The 18048-nt window shown below is 36.5% G+C and overlaps 1 protein-coding gene across 1 annotated transcript in view; it reads left to right on the top strand.

Moving 5' to 3' along the window:
* Positions 1–2428: 2428 nt before the first annotated feature.
* LOC145943899 (uncharacterized) overlaps positions 2429–18048 on the top strand; it is a 72959-nt gene continuing 57339 nt past the window's right edge. The window contains exon 1 of the mRNA XM_083051806.1: positions 2429–6443. Within this exon, the coding sequence (XP_082907932.1) occupies positions 4082–6443 (2362 nt within the window). The 5' untranslated portion in view covers positions 2429–4081. The remainder of the gene's footprint in view (positions 6444–18048) is intronic.

The following is an 18048-nucleotide window of genomic DNA, read 5'->3' as shown; positions in this document are numbered from 1 at the left end:
TTTCACGATTAATTTATATATACCGACAGTATTCAGTTTCTAAACAAAAAGAAACTGCGCTTTGAATTATTTCCGATAATTGAATCCAATATTAATTTGCGAATTTTTTCTTAGCGACGAATCGTAACAATTTAAGAGAACAAAGAATACGCTGCAAAAGGATATACTGTACATTCGAATGTATCTGGCAAAAGGAGTTAGAAGACTTGTTAGAAATAGGATATAGAAAAGAATAAAAAAGAAAAAACGATATCGTGTAAAAGACGTAATCATACTTTCATCATTCTTTTCCCTCGATGCGTTTTCAGACTAAAAGATATATTAATAGGTATTTTATAATGTGTAGGAGATTTATATATGTAAATGAAAGAGCTATGTGCGTATGTGCCAAGTTCTGCGCTTGGCTATACCCGGTGATGCAATTTGTTGAGCTATGCAATTCTCGTTTACATTTATTCAAACAGATATAAACTCCCAGCACACACAGTGTACGTTTATATTTCTGCGCTAATGCTAAATAAATTATTATTTTTTATGATGTATAACAACTTTTTTTCTTCCATTTGCCGGTCTCTTTACAAAATTGCAATATCAACAATGTAAGATTTATCTCACAATTTATTACTTTTTCAGACAAATTAACACTACCTTTATTTGTTTTATATATTATAAAATTATATATATTTCAAATATAAATCCACTTTAATGAAATGTATATTTAAATTTTAAGCCTTATAATGGGAAATATTATGCAGTTATCTCACTCGTTAAATATGTTTTGCTCGAAAATGCGTACTTGGATGCGACATCGCTAAAGATAACAGTTTCTGACAATTATATATCCTCCTGACTCATCGCGAATTATGTAGGCGCATACGTGGCGATTCGCGGTTAATCGGTTAACGACACATGATGAACCTCGGCCGCAAATATAGACTCGCCACATTGCGTGTACGCGCGATTTCTACTCCACTTCTAATAATATCAATCATCAATTTCTTCTCCATACGCGAGGACCAAAATAAGGACACTCGTCATGTGTGACCGTAATTACAAACCGGATTTGGTGATCATTGCGCGCGAATGACGGACGCATAGATATTCTGAAACAACGTATATGGTGCGCGCTTCCTTATCCGAATTTAGTGCGAGAACTCTCTATCGATATCGGGGATATGTGGGGGGAATAGAAATAAAGAGCCTGTTACGAGCAACCAACGAGAGAGCACGGACCAGTTTGACGCGGCTGTGAATCGCATCGTGAATCGGCGTCAGACTCGCTCGATCATAAAAGGGTAACGGGTAATTTTTTATTCATGACATCTGACACTGCGCCGCGAGCGCGACGTATATTTCCATCGCTGAATTATTTCTCAACTCACAAGCGATTCACTTCACGAAGGCATTCGGTTACAACACACATCCGCAGATGCATGTCGAGCTAAACATTCTGGGTCGTCGTAAATATGAAATGCAGCAGCGAATAGCGAAAAGTATACGTTCCTAAAGAGTACTATACGAATCCGGAAATATTATGCTAATCCGTAACTCCTGCTAGCAGCTACTTGTCCACTTGAGTACACAACGTATATGCAACATAAGTTTAAAAATATTTCTCTAATGTTTGTATCGAAATTATGACTCGAGATTGATGAAAAGATTGAATTTAGCGTATAAGGGGACAGTTGAGAAGCCTCGAGGGAGAAATGTCATTTTGCGAAATGTCGTAACTTTGGAATTAATCTTAAAGTGACATTTTACTTATTAAAGAGAGATTGAAAAAACTAAAGTTCTTTCTCGGATTTAGGCAGCTTCTTAAGATAATTTAATGACAGCTTCAATACACAAACTTATGTAATAATTCTTGTATTCTATTTTGGAGAGATAAACCTAATGTTATTATATTAATGTTATTATTTAATATTATTATATTCATTAAACATTGCAAAACATATGAAACATTATTACATCATAAAAACGATACTTGCATGTATCATAAAAGAGAAATTTTATTCTTATTATTCGAAAATAAATAATTAAATCATTTCTGAGCTTAAAACAACATGTGTTTTATGAACTAATGTGAATTTATTAAGTTATAAACACGTACTGTTATGAAGTAGTAGGCAACAAGAGACTAATTTTAAATCCACAATTTTAGAAATTAGATATTTACTCAGCTGAAAAATTCTATTCTTAATACAGAATGACAATTCGATGAGTAATACACATTGCTATGAATACAATTTCGTGTAAAATCGCCGTCACGCATCATGTATGCGTTTGTAAACGCACCTGTGCGCGAGCAACGGAAACAACACAAGCGAGTATTCATGACACGTCCCACGTGGCGGAATTCCTGCACCCTACCCGATAGATCCCGCGGGATTTATTTTCGGATCGGTATGACGCCACCGCGCGCGTTTACAGCCAGTACCGCGCCGCACAGCCCCAGATCCGCTTCTCTCTCTGTGTGTCGATTTCTCAGTGAGGTTCACGGGTGCCTTTCGTACGAGTCACGCGACGATTGATCTATACATCCATCGATCGAACGGTTGAAATCTCTATCTCGAACGCGCGCAAAGAGGTCTGACCGCGAGTCTGTGATCGATCACGCGATTTGCAGACAAACGAATAAATCCCCGATTACGAAGCAAGTTATGAAAAGTTTATTCGCGTGTGCGATTAAACGCACTCGATTAAAAACCGAACAAAACTACTTCTCTCTCTCTCTCTCTCTCTCTCTCTCTCTCTCTCTCTCTCTCTCTCTCTCTCTCTCTCTCTCTCTCTCTCTCTCTCTCTCTCTCTCTCTCTTCTCTGTCAAGCCTTTAAAATATTTGAAATTCTTCGAAAATGTGTACGCGTGTATTTGTAACAGTAGAGCATTAGAAAATTGGGTCTACGATTTTCATGACCATTCGCGATCTGATTTGATAGATATTTGATATATATACATCGTGTTTCATTATTGAAAATAAAAGTGAAATATAAATATGCTTGCGTATTATCGACAGGAGAAAAGTCTTCGCTAAAATTCGTTCGTGAATTATATACCTTGAAATACGTCGATGCATACGTAATCAAAATATACTAATTACTGCCCCCTAATTATCGCGTAATTAGCAATATAAATACAGATACACATCGTCGTGCATGCACACGTGTGGCATCTCATTTTGCGAGCGTAGCGGCTCGTCTGTTTTTGCAAATTACAAGCGGCGTGATGGAACGCGCGCAAGATGAATCTTCCGGGAATCTACCCGCAACATGAGACGTGACGCGAAACTCTGTGTGTGTTGCATCCTTCCTTCGCCCGCGAAGAAAGAAAGTCGTACTCGGCGCCGAGAATTTGATAGACTGCCAAGTCCACAAGAAGAGTCGCGTTACATAAGCGATGTAACGCGCGCGAACTTGGACTGGTGCGCGTTCGCCAACACGAGCAAATCGGCAACCCGTCGTTCTTGTCTGCGCGCTCGTCGTCGTCGAACAGGTAATCGCGCGAGCGACAAATGCAACGATGCTCGAATGCCGCGAGATGCGCGAGCGCATACTGTACGCAGCTGTTATTCGCGGGAGCTCGGAAAACGGGACTACAGTTTTAACTCGAAGCTTATCGCCAAGTGAACGGTGAAGCGACATCGACTTTAAGTCATGCGACCAGTCGCTTCATCTTGTATCTCGCATCTCGAGCGTATCTTCAATATCTTTCTCGCGATCGCAGCATGCAAATCTTATTTTCAAAATTCCTCTTATGTAACATTATTAATATAATATAAATTTTTTCTTTAAAGTGTAGAATAATTTTCATAGAGATTAAAAATATATCGCGGCGAACAGTGATGTGAACAAACGCGCGCTTCGAAACACGGTTCGAGATCCGATCGGGCTTTCTCGAAATCCATAAAATTCAACGAGGGAAGGCAGGACCCGTTAAGAAGACTCCAGACGACAAACTCGTTTGGAACGAGGAATTAATCGGGACGATCGAACGGGCAAACGCGAGCGAGTGAGTTTTTCCGGCAGATTACTCGAGCGAGAACGAACGAACGTACGTAGGAACGAGAGAGAAAGAACCGGGACCATGAAGAACGCCCATCCGATCGTCAGGGCGACGACTTCCAGTCCGGTCGGTCAGGATTCCACGGGCCCCGGCAGCGAATCGGCAGAGCCGATCATTCGACTGAAGCTGCAGAAACCGCTGCACTGGGAGTGGGAGCTCACGACGTCCGCCGACGCGCTGCCTGTCATCCAGCTATTAGACAAGGATGGCCGGCTGCTGGTGGAGACCACCGGCCGAACGGCGCAGCGAGCCAGAGGTTCCTTCAAGAAGGGCCTAAGAACCCACGAGCAATTCCCGGTCGACGAGACAACGTGCGCCAACTCGACAAGCAAAGAGCAAACGTCTTCCACCTCGTCGATGTCTTCTTCCACCGTCTCATTCGTCGCGACGCCGCTTCAAATTAATCGTAACATCGACGGCTTCAGCAGTAAATTCGGTACGTGTAGCTTCGGCCCACGAAAGTCTCGAAGCGACGTCGACATTATAGAGAGACGGAGCAAAAAGCGACACTTGTCTGCTACAGAAGATCCAATGATGAAGACGAGGATTGAAAGAAACGCCGAAAGAGCAGCGGCGGGAAACAAGAAATACTCCGCCGGAGATTACCTCCGACAGCAGATCATGGACGATCTACGTACGCGTAATACGATCGGGAGAACTCCGGAGGAGATCGCCAAGGACAGATGTAAAAAAGTTAAAGCGTATCTAAGGAGCCAGAGTGAGACCCTATTGAACTTGGTTCGCGAGGAAGAATACGACGGGGATGAGACGAAAGATCCTAAAATCGAATCGAGCGAGAAGAGTTCCAGAAATCGTAGCTTGAACAAAAGCGACACACTCAACCCTGAAGAGAAGAATCCGAATGAAGGAAACAAAAAGGTGAAACCGTATCTGCGAACTCGCAGCGCCGTAATTCCAATGGAGGATTCGACAAAGAACAATTTAAGACCGAACGAAGGGGATAGAACCATTTGCAAGATAAAGGACGACATGAACGAGGAGGAGCTGGCGAAGATCAGAACGTTCTTACGCGAAAAGATACAGCGGCGAATAAATATGGAACAGGCGCGTTCGAGAACGGCCATTAATGTCGACATTCCGGAAACCGTCGAAAACGTCAGAATTAGAAAAAGATACTCGGATTATAATCACGAGAACGATCGGAAAAACTATAGAACGCGAAAGGTGCGCAGTGAGACGAGCGTCCTACGATTCGATCCCGAAATGCTCGAGAGAGAAAAGTCGAAGTTCGATAAGCAAATGGAAAGGGAGAAATCGACAACTTGTAGAGGATTGTCGGAAGATTCCCAGTTTCGAAGACAACCGCGCAATTATCGACAATCAAGGAGCGATGCTTTGGTCGAAGCTTTAGAACTGGACAATCGAGCGAAATGGCAGGTCAAAAGGGAATCGTCGAGTTTGGAGAGAAGGAAATTCTACTGTAAAACCAAGAGCAACGTTTTGCTGGGACAAGAGAAGGTAGAGGCGATGTCGGCGGTCAGCGCTGAGAACCTCGAAAATTCTTCTAGACGTATAAAGAGCCAGGAGAATGTGGAAAGATCTTGGCGGGAATATAAAGAACGGAAAAGAAGCGAGAGATATCGCCGCGAGTCGGAGAGAGAAATATCCGAGGAGGACTTTATGGGTAAACCGAGATGGAAGGACCTGCAACGTGATCTCTGTTCCTCGCGCAATTGCAAGGTTTGCCAAAACTTGAAAAACTGCGTGAATCCACTTCACGAGAAATCTCATGAAGAGACCGAAGAATTGTCGATAAAAAAAGAAACCGAGAAATTTTTCGAAAACGAGACGAACAGTAGCAGCAGACCCGGCACCAGTCTACAGGAGAATTATTTGCTCCTCGAGAAGAAGAACACGATCAACTGCCGATCATCGCCGATCGTCGCAGAGATTCGAGTAAAAAATCGCGATAATGACATCGGTAACATGTCTACACTGAACGTCAATTCTCCGAATTTCGCGTACAACACGATTCCTTCGAGTGCCTTCGTGAATTATCGAGACCTATATGCACGATCGAATGTGAAGAAAAGCGATACCTTCAAGATCGTCGACGGAAGCGAGGAATTAAAGGAACACGCAAACGGCTTCGACTCGAAAATAAATTACGGCAACGGCTCCGACAGTGATTTCGGCTATTTGAACGGTGAAGGTTCACTGGCGAACAAATCTAACGAAGATATCACCAAGGATTACTTCAAAAGAGTTTACGAACTGCTGAAGAAAAGGCAGGAGGAGATGCGGAAATCAGCGAATGAAGTCCGCGAATTTCCGAGCCACGAGGATTCTTCGTCCTCGAATTACGTCAAAGAAGTACAAAGAAAAAGACATCGGCGTAAAAAAAGGGACAAAAGTCCACCAGGTAAGATATTACATAAAAAGTTCCAAGAATTTTTCCCTTATTAATCACACATTAATTATATATAAATTAGTTATTTCGAAATAATTTATATTTTTTAATGATAAAATTTAAATTAGAAAATACTCTCTCTCAGTCTCTGCTTGAAAAGATATAATTAATAAACTCTTTAAAGATTGATTCATTTAGATAAGATACGAATATAGTATTGTATTAATAACCATAACGATAATAGCGAAAATAATTATATATTTGTGTTTGAATTTCCATACATATTTTTGATCTGTATTTAAAGTCTGTTCTAAGAGGTTTACAATCCACAGATAGATAGTATCAAGCAGATTGTCGGCGTGATACTAACGTTTTTTCTAAAAGTATCAGACGAGAAATCGATCGCGAATTGACCTTTTCCTCCGCATATCGCAACACGATTTTCGCTTGCAGCGTTTCATTCATTTCTCGCGTTGTTAAAAAATTAAGGATATTTGCAAGGTTACATTAGAGATGATTTAATCTTTCGTGAGAGAAGCCACGATTGAAACATCTCGCATTCTCCTTTTTCTTTCGTAATATTTCAGTTTAATCTCATACCTTCGTAGACATTTATTAAATAAATTATTACAATTTCATCAATTATAATAAAGAATTTACTTCGATACTAAATAAATCTTTACTATATAAAACTAATAAATCTTTACCGTAACAGTTATATGCAAATTTCTAAAAATAATATAATTATATAATAATAGTGCAGGGAATTTCATTGCTTTAACGAAGATATTTTTCGAACAAAGTAATTTATTGCAACGTCAATACTTTGCTACCAAGATAAATTTAATTATTCTTGCGAGAACCTATGCGATATAGAAGTGAATATCTCTTTAAAGTTTAAAAGACTGACAGAACGGATATTGGAAAACCAGTAGCGAACGATTGGAAATCATAAGAAGATATATTAAAAGCGAAAATAGTTTTCCATTGCGCGAAACCACTTCGTGAAAGGAGGGAAATTAATTGGCAAATTAATTAAACGAATCTGAAAGAAGCCTAAACATTATGTCACAACATAGGAATAATTAATATATGCAAAGTTATTAACGAACAATCGAAGATGAATGAAAACATCATAATAATTATAAATTAATAAACATTACCATTCGCAAATTTTTCGCGTCGATTAATTTATCGGAACATTTAATTTCAATCATAGAAATGTTATATAATGAGAGCTTCAACATATTCGTCACGTTTATCGATAGTAATTATTTTCTCGTTACCGGACGATTGAACTTGAAAAATTTCATTGAACGCGAGCGCGGAAATAATCGTTTTATGCCGAGCGACACAAAAGGTATATCTTCTGCGTCGTTGGCCTCGGTTCAAAACGTTCGAAGCTACGCATGGCAAAGCAAGTGTCTGAATATCGACTTGTTGCTAGAACGCGAAACAGCGTCATGTTTGACACTGGCAAAAGAACAAATGGCTAGTGGCGTCGTAAGCAATAAATCGCGTTCTCTTTATGTTCTTATCTGTATATATAACTGTCTAACGCACATACATATATACAATAAAACATTTTTGTACATGTCAATGCATTTTCCACCGAACCCGCGATTAATTTTAATCATCTCCATTACATCGGCCGTACATTTGTGTCATATAATCGTAAAGATAATGATAGTGGAAACAGAATCAAGAAATAATCCGACGCTTCCTTTCGTATGCTTATATTACAACCACATCAAAGAGTCTTCCGCACGATAAGGAGAGCTTAACGAGCATCCCTATCGTTCAAGATTGTCACAGAATATAAAATACAAAATGTATATTAAAATTTGATTAAAAATTTAATTAAAAAAGATTTTCAGCGAAATATTATTTTTTCTATTTTTTTTTTTTTTTTTGTTTACCGCAATATTATATTTTATAATTTATAAAAATATTTTTCTATATATAAAAAAGAAGATAAGTTTACAATTTCGTAATCATTAAAATGTTTTTTGCACCAAAAACTGTCACGTAGTTAACTCGTTGAGCTGTACTTCTACTATTATTTATTAATATTATTAATATTATTTATTAATAATTTATTAATAATTAATAATTTATATTGCAGCAAGATTGTGAAAATAATTTATCGAGAGAAAAGAGGAAAATTAATGATGTACAAATCTCTTATGCAGAACAAATATAAAAATTTTTTGTCAAAGATATATTACATTCTTTTTTAGAATTAAATGTCACAAAGACAGAGAAAGATTTTGGAATCGTGTATTTTATATTTTACAAGATGCGTATTTATGGTATGTAATGACAAGTGGAGCGGAAAGCGATACAAGCGATCGTTCGCGTTAATTGTCACGTGCGAATGCCCACAGTGTTATAGAACCACTCATTTGACATAGTTTACGTTGCGATCTATACATTTGATAATCTGGCAAACGGATGTACGCGAATGTTTTCCGCGTTATTCTTCCCGCCATTATTTTCTCCCGCCATAGCTCTATTATTCGAACAGCCAGATGTCTCGTACCAAATGCCACTTTGTTCGAGTACAGTTTAATATTCCGCGAGGACAACTGTAATTATCTGGGAACAGTTGTTCCCAATCTGTCTTATTTCGTCACAGAACCGTCCATTCAGGTCGAGCACGCATTAAATTTCGGTGTGAGAAACCAATATCGCGTAACAGCTCCACACGGGGCATTTCAATTTTTCACGCAGTCCACCTGTACAATGGAGTATATCTATATCGAGAGGTTGAATAAAAAAATTTTTTTTCAAAGCTTCTACACAACGGACGATTTTTCTTCTTAATATTCTATAGAAATAGAATAATCTATTTAAAAAATTACTCTTTTCAACAAGAGTAATATAGTAAAAATATCAATTTTTTCTGATTTTTTTATTTTATTCTTCTGACTTTTATTTATTTTTAGAAATAATTTTTGAAATTTGCATTAAGAGCAGCAAACGTGTTATTAAATTAAATAAAGCCATGGAGAATTAAGAAAGAAAACTGCATATACGAGAAACGAGAAATATTTATTTTTTTTAAATGTGAGAGGAACTTTTATCTCACTCTTTGAATAAACATTGTGTTGTTTATTTATCTGCGATATATCGCGAGGTGGAAGAATTTTATTATATACTATGAATTTTAGCATGATAAAGTAATATTTATGTTCTATCATAGAGTTGTAAATAATGAAGATGTTTCGAAAGACGACAGCTCGGTGAAATTTATACTTTACTTCATAAAGTTATTTTCTGGAAAATGCGCAAAAGTATACTATCTTTTATATTTCTTTCGTCAAAAACATCATCCAAAGAAACTGAATGAGAAAGCTCGTGATAATATAATTTCATGATCTTTAAGATAACTTTTGCATCAAGCGTAATTGAACTTTAATACAACAAAGCTTATAGTTGTGTCGTCTATTTCGGATTTCATCGAACTTCGTCGTTTCCCTTATTAAAGGATCGGCTACAACTAAAGACTCTGAGAAACTAGTTACGTTGTCCTTATTGTGCGATTAAATCTTTAAAGTATTATAGTACCTCATCACTAGTATGAAGAAATTGTTTAATAAATTTTTACATTAAAGAGAAAAAAAATGTAAATTTAAATATATAAAGAGTGAAAAATTATTTTACATAAATAACAATCAAGGTAGAATTTCTGAAATATTGTAGAAGATAAACATATACCAGATCATTATTCAAACCACACAAACATTGTATAAAGAATTGAAAATAATAATCAGTCGGAGAAAAAATTTCGGAGAAAAAACTTTTGATATTAAAGAGATTGTGACAAGGATGTTGTTTATCCCCCCAAACTTTTTAAAATATATGTGACAAAATATATATACATATATATAGGTACATATGTATGTAATATATATGTTCGATAATATACTATATTACCGAAAGTCGTTATGGAATGCTCCTACAAGAAAAAAGCTAGGAAGACCTAACAAATCTTAGAGAGAGAATATTAAAAAAACAATTTGGAACAAAAGGAATTTGACAAAAGAACAATACCAATAAAAGAAAAACCTGGAAATCGGACAGAGACGACAGACGCTATACAAACCAAACCAACCATATTGTGTATAGAAATATTCTATGCTGTGAAAATATGTTAAAATAAATGAATTATTCGACAGCTCATGCGCACGAAAGCGTAAGAAATTAACTAAAACTTATCTTTACATCACTCTTGTTTTTTATACAGAATAATAATTCAAGATGCTTGCATGAGTCTCAATACATTTCAATCGAGATTTCAATACATACAAGTTCAGTTTTGAAATCGAGGACATGCGCGTCGCATAACGATGAAATTATCGATTCGTTTTCGTGCTGTCGTCATACGCGATATTATTGATGGTGTGGCTCCGTTTAAAAATGCCGGAAAAGAATTATGCTTTTACGTCGTGTTCTTCCTTTGAAGATTTATTCGTCAGCGACGCCTGCATATCGCGTATGCACACATGCATTGTCATAATGAATTGCATTGGTATAACTCGACAATGAATGACACTTTCAATGAACAACAAGGAAGCGAGATTGCATGATCTATTTCTCGATTCTTTACTATCATTTGAATTTCCTCTAGAATTTCGGCTTGTTAAACTTTAGCAAATATCTGTTATAATGACATTGTTTGTGCTGAACAGAAATATTCATATTTGCATACTTGATAACCAAGAAAGATTGTCACAAAATAAAAAATGTATTAAAATTTAATTAAAATGGTTTTTAATAAAATATTATTTTATTTTTTATTTTTTATTTTTTTATTTACGATATTATATATCTTATATTTTATGAAAATATTTTTTTACATATAAAAAAAAGATAGTTTATAATTTCATAATCACTAAAATGTTATTTAGCAGCGGAAACTTCCATGTGGTTAAATCGCTGAGCTGTACTTTTGCTGTTACTATTACTGGCCACTCTTCGGAGTATCTAATATTTCTACGAATTGTCGCAGACAGCCAAAAGTACAATATCCGCGACACTTTAATTGCATTTGCAACTGCATACAGCGTAAATTATAATAGTATAATAAGTTGGAAAAGCAAACTGTTAAATTTTTCTCTTCCACGATTCGACTTAATAAAAAAGTGGCGAATATCCAGTTCCAGAACGACGAACGAATGTGTCGCGTTATTTATTATCGCTGAGTAATTATTATATATTTGAATAGCGCACGTGATCGAAAGCGTAAATAAAACGCTATCCACGCTATCCGTGTTATGTGCACCGATCGTGATTTCTATTATTCATTGTCGAATTGTACCAAATGCAATTCATTATGACAATACATGTGCAACCGTTGCTGACAAATAAATCTGCAAAGGAAAAACACGTAAAAGCATAATCCATCTCTTTAGATGAATTGAAGACACATAAATCCGACCGCAAGTACCGCGTAGATGTTGAAACACAAGCTGTAACTTAAGCGCTTGCATGTGTCGCTGACTCTACCATGTTGCATATGCACCACAAACGAGCAAAATATTATACAATCCTGTGCATAACTGTATTGCAAATGTCAAGGGAAAATCGCCACATTTAGCATATTTCTCTAATATGTATTTTATATATATATATATATATATATATATATATATATATAATGGTTTTATTACGGACAATATTAATAGGCCAATTAATCAATTAATAATTATTCGCATACGTACTTATAATTATATCTCTAACTTATATATTTCTCCTACAAAATGGGAATAATCTTAATAGAGAGATAAAAATCATAGATATTCTGTTTTTTTTCAATCTTTACACATTTTTTATTTGTTATTTTCAAATTATTTTAACTACTCTTCAGCTTTCAAATTGTTAGAATTTCTGAATAAATGTTTTCTGACCGACGTCGCATCTGCAAAATTCAGTGAGCCATAAATACAGTTCCACGTGTGCGCGAAACTGCTGTTAAATTCGAAGGTAATACGAGACCCGAGGATAATGGAACTTCGGAAACTGCATCACACAGTATACTCCTTCGAAAAGAGACATTGCCCATAAACGCGTGCGTGTTATACCGACATGGTTGTAAAGCTTTTATTAGCAATATACCAAAACAGTGCATAATATCGGTGATGTAGAGATATAGATCAGAGACTAGATAACAGAGACCAGAGAGTATAGATCAGATACCAGAGACTATAGACCATAGACTATAGATCATAAACCACAGATCAGAGATGACAGAAGAGACACGAGAGACCAGAGACCAAAATTAATTCATTTAATTGAATTACTCAATCTAACTCATATAAAAATTAGCTCTTTAATTAGTAAGTTATCTTAATTTATTTATTATTAATTTATTAGATTATTACGATAATAAATATTGATATAAATATTGATAAATATTATTGCAAGAATTCTTGACACAGTCGTGAATTTATCATCGTAGTAAATAAATAGTTACTTGCGTCAATATTTGTGGGATGACGAGTGTAAATATGGTTATTAAGAAACGAGAGATTAATTACTCGCACTGGATGGAGATTTCCAGCATTTGAAATAATCAGTAAATCTTAACGCGACCTGCAGATAGAAGTGATTGACGCCACTAATGGCAGTGCACCTCAAAATAGACGAATCTCGCGATTAATATGCGGTTGATGCGCGCGAGACTAAAGAGCAGTGGGAATCTGTCTTTTGTGTTCGTCAGACTATTGCAATTTGTCTAGCGCGGCACACGAGAGCGGGGAAGATCTATAATACACGGGTAACTCGTCTTTTGCGCTCGAATCACGATTTCTTTTTCTCTGCGACTTGTTCCCGCGTGCTCATTTCTAACGTCTATCCGTCTGCTAGCTCGATTTGCGAACAAAAGGTAGGTCAGGATTGCGAACAATAAGAGGATCCTAGCGCGTTCCGGCGCTAAGATTTGACTTCACGCCTCGTGAGGTTTAATCTGCGGCAGATCTCTCTTTCTCTCTCCGCATATCGCTGACGTCACATCGCCGATCTCAGAGGAAATTTATAGTAACGGATATCAAGTTTTTCTTAACATTTATTTATTTGCACTTACGTATCAAATATGTTAATGTTTTTCTATTTTTAACTTTGATTTCCAAGATAAGAAATTTTGGAAAGATCAATCTTACACAATTTTCTATTAACCTTTAGAAAAGATTCTATTCTCTTGCTCGATAAGATTTGCCGGTAAAAATTTTAAGATTAAATGCAATCTGTTTCGATAATACGGATACGTGCGCATCTGATGCAGACCATGAATATCATCGTTGATATAATAAAATATATGGATGTAATGAAAATAATAAATGTAAAATCTAAGCGCAATGATTTCTCGGATGGATGATAAACGATTTTGTATCGTCTTTATTTTCGCAAGACGCAATATCGAGTTATCTGCTCTGTTACAGAACACGTGAGTTTATAGAAAAATTGCTAAAATGACACATATACGACGGTTGACAAGGTGACAATTGCATTCGCGAAAAAATAGAGCGATAATAGAGAAAAAAGAAATTGTTTTTCCAGTGACAAATGCAATCGATTCTTCGACTAACGGTATCTACATGCGCGGTTTTGCATTTTGCACATTTTTAAAGGAAATTCGAAAAAAGAACATTTTTAAGTATATGATACGACATTATTTTGATATATTTATGTATAAAGATGTTATTTAAATTTTCAATTTTACAATGAAATTAAATGATAATCTGAATGATATGATCTGAATATGATTTGAAAGATCATTTCATAAATGTTTTATAAAATATCATTGATAGAACTGATTCCACGCGCGATATAATATAATTATAATTAGATTTGTATTATATTACTTATGTCTTATGTTATTTGAACTTAGCTAAATCCAAGATTTCAGATATTTCCAACGAAACCGACAGTAAATTCTCTTTCTACAGGGCAGATAATTATACTAATTCAATTCATTTCGGAAAATGACAACTAATTGCAACATGCATATGTTTAATAAAATTGCCAAAGTAGGATTGTCACCGTATCTTAACAAAAATAAAGTTTGTCATTGAAAATAGAGTTCATTAAATTTCCGAGCGCGGCGATAATTCATCCGTAAATTACGTATTCATGATCATATAAGAGTGTTCAATTATTACGTTACATAAACAATAGAACTGACTGCGTGAAATAAAATGTGCGATGGATGCCGTCAACGTCCTAGTAAATATCAGTAGTCGGATCGGTATTTAAAATTCATTTCGATGCATTCGCGCTCGAATCTCCAACGACGGATACATTTTACTTCTACTTTATTCTTCGTCGGAACTTTCTCACTCGCAGAAAAGCGTGTTCACATTTCTCTTTCCCCTGCCCCTTTCCATCTCTCTCTATCTCGCATACGAAAAGAGGAAAACGCGATTTGCATCTCTACGCCGGCGCCGTTCGACAGGTCGCTCGGATTATTTCCTGTAATTATTTCCTGTAATTCGGGAAAAGGAACGTTTTCCTTCGGCCGCGACGTAAATTCGTTTTTCTAATCATGCGGAAGTTGGGAATTTAATCCGAATTAACCGAACGAAATGGAAGCAGGCGTGGCGAAGAACTTTTACGACTTGCGCATATATATCTGAGTTTCGCACAGCTTGAAGGGGATGACTACGATTTTAGGGACGTGATTCATCATGGCAAAGGGTAATTCCTTGATTCTCGAATTTCCTGCTTTCTCTCGTTACCTCTCGCGATCCCGCTCTCGCTTTGTGCGATTTTACAAGTTGTAGTGTTCCATCACACGTGTTACGTATGATGCATCGACACGCAAATCGCACAATAGTTCATATCTGCAGATCGATAGAATGCCTCTAACCAACTCGCAACCAGATACGATGTTTATGCGTGTTAGTTAACAAATTAAAATTTTAAGAAAAATGAATAATGAATGAGGTATTTAATAATAAATAATAATCTATCCCTAGAGGCAACAGAGTTTTTATTATGGGAGATCCTAACACTAGAATTGGCAATAATGCGTTAGCAGGAGTGATGCAGATATTAATAGAGACACTAAACGAAAACAGCGAACTGCTAATAAATCTGTGTACGGAACAGGAATTAAAGATTAACAATACACTTTTCCATACAGACCAGCACAAAACAACATGGTCAAACACAAAAGGAAGCACTTCAGTGATTATGTAATCACAAATAGGAATATTCATTCGTCATAAATATTTGACGACGAAGATTTAACTCTGCGAATGTCAAAACGAATCACAATAGGAAAATAAAAAATGTTGTTAACAGAAAAAATATCTTAATTATTTTTATTTTATAACATATCAAGAACATTTTTTAGATTAAAATTTTTTTACGTTATATAAAAAAACAAAACACTTCTGATTTTATAATTTTTTATATTTTTTAGATTAAAATTTTTTTACGTTAACTAAAAAAAAACAAAACACTTCTGATAATTTTTGTGTATTAACGTCGATTCATATCTACAGACATTGAACGTGCCAGACATGACAAATATTCTTTAATATATTATTTATGAACGCATTCATATTTAAAGTATTCGGAACGTCCTAATGCAATTCTCTGTGCATGTGCGTAGTGTGTAGTACTTTCCTGATATAAAACTGTCGAAAAGCTCATGTCAATCACGCTAAGTGTTTGTCACATAAAGTGTCTGTCTTTGAATATTATCAAAAATATCGTGTGCCATGCTTTGAATCTGGCACGTTCAATGTCTGTAAATATGAACGGATTTTAAAGATTCATATCTACAGTCATTGAACGTGCCAGACACATAGCGTGGCAGACACAATATTTTTGATAATATTCAAAGATAGACTTTATGTTTTATGTGACAAACACTTAGACTGATATGAACTTTTCGGCAGTTTTATATCAGAGAAAGTATTATGCACATGCACAGAGAATTGCATTAGGACGCTCCGAATACTTTAAAAAATGGTTCACCACCTATCTGTTGAAGACTTGTCCGTATCTGTAGGTGTCGGTACGATTAACACTAAATATGCGTTCATAAATAATATATTAAAGAATATTTGTCGTGTCTGCCACGCTACATGTCTAGCAGGTTCAATGTCTGTGTAGATATGAATCAACCTTTATAAGGGAAGCAACTATGCAGGAATTTTTTATATATTGCGAATTTTACATAAAGCAGTAACGTAAAATTATTTGCTTTAGCGCAGATGAGATGACGTCATACGTTATATAGGTTTATAGAACACGAGACTAAAGTGAGAACGCTATGAGCATGCGTCGATCTTACAATACATAATGCGTATAGAATGGAAACATGTAGAATGAAACATCATCGAGTGTTACGTAATGTTTATTAGTATATGATGCTAATTAGGCACATTTTTTTCCCATGTGTATTAAAGTATGATTGATTCAGCCAAACAAGTATCAAGAGTAAAGTAGAAGCAGACTGCAGCGATAGTACGTCGATTGATGAGAAGCCATTATCGTGTTCTATAATTATTTATTATATGATTGCATGATTAATCATTTATTTACTTGCAATGATAAATTCACGATTGTGCTGAGAATTCTTGCGATTATAAATGAACTTAAGATTGATGAGTAATTTAATAAATATAATAAATTTTTTAAAGGGGGATATCATTAAAAATATCATTAATATTAAATCCAATAGCACATATACCTTTATCTTATGACATTACCTTAATGTTAACATTAAGACAATCATAGGAAAAAATTATATACGACTTTCCCAAAGAAAGCCGGAAATTTCCAAATTAATAAAATGTAATTTAGAAATTTGCAGTAAACTACATCATTCTGCGCTTCGTATTGACTCGTGGGCGCGCAATAAAACTACTTGCAAGAGCAGAACACGAAGAAAGGCGCGTGTAAATAAAAGGTTCGACAGGTGCCGGACATGTTCGACGGGACCCCGACAGCGTCGATCCGGACCTGGGATAAATCCGGGGGTAAATAGGGATGCACGCTCCGAAAGGTCGAACCGAGAGTAGGGGGAATAGTGGCTGCGGCGGCGCGGGTGAAACGGGGACAAGGATGGTGTCGGTACCTGCTCTTCAACGGTGGTTCGGTCGGTCGGTCTCGTCGGTTGAAAAGGGACGGTTGGGTGAGTTTGCGTTGGCGCGCGGTTCGCCAGTTCTTCGCGAGCCGCGAGCCGTGTCGCACCGCGTCAGGTGCGAATGCGAGCAGCAGCTCGTTCGCTCGTCGCCAAGCGTCTCCCTCCTCCCCCCTGCATCTATTACTTTACACTGGTGTTAGTTTGAAAAATTTGCAGCCTCATGTCCCTTCGGTGTCGCGTTGCATCGTGAATTAACGCTAAGCCTAGTGTTGCTCCGAAAGAAAAAGTACATACATACGCATCGCGCGAGTGTTGTACGTGACGCATTCATTCGATCGAACTTGGAAATAAGGTGAACGACGACGATTTTCATTCATGATTGTTCGAAAGTAGTAGCGCGCGCGGTGACACAACAGTGTGTAATAATTAAAGCGAACATCTTGTTAAAATAACCGACCCTCTCAAAAGTATCGCGTGAAAAATAAAAGTGCATATGCGCCTGTGTTTTCTCTTTGA

Source organism: Prenolepis imparis, unplaced genomic scaffold (genome assembly GCF_030444845.1).
Source record: "Prenolepis imparis isolate NDT839.2.m4 unplaced genomic scaffold, iyPreImpa1.0 SCAF_12, whole genome shotgun sequence".
NCBI lineage: Eukaryota > Metazoa > Arthropoda > Insecta > Hymenoptera > Formicidae > Prenolepis > Prenolepis imparis.
This window is presented reverse-complemented; position numbering and strand designations above follow the sequence as displayed.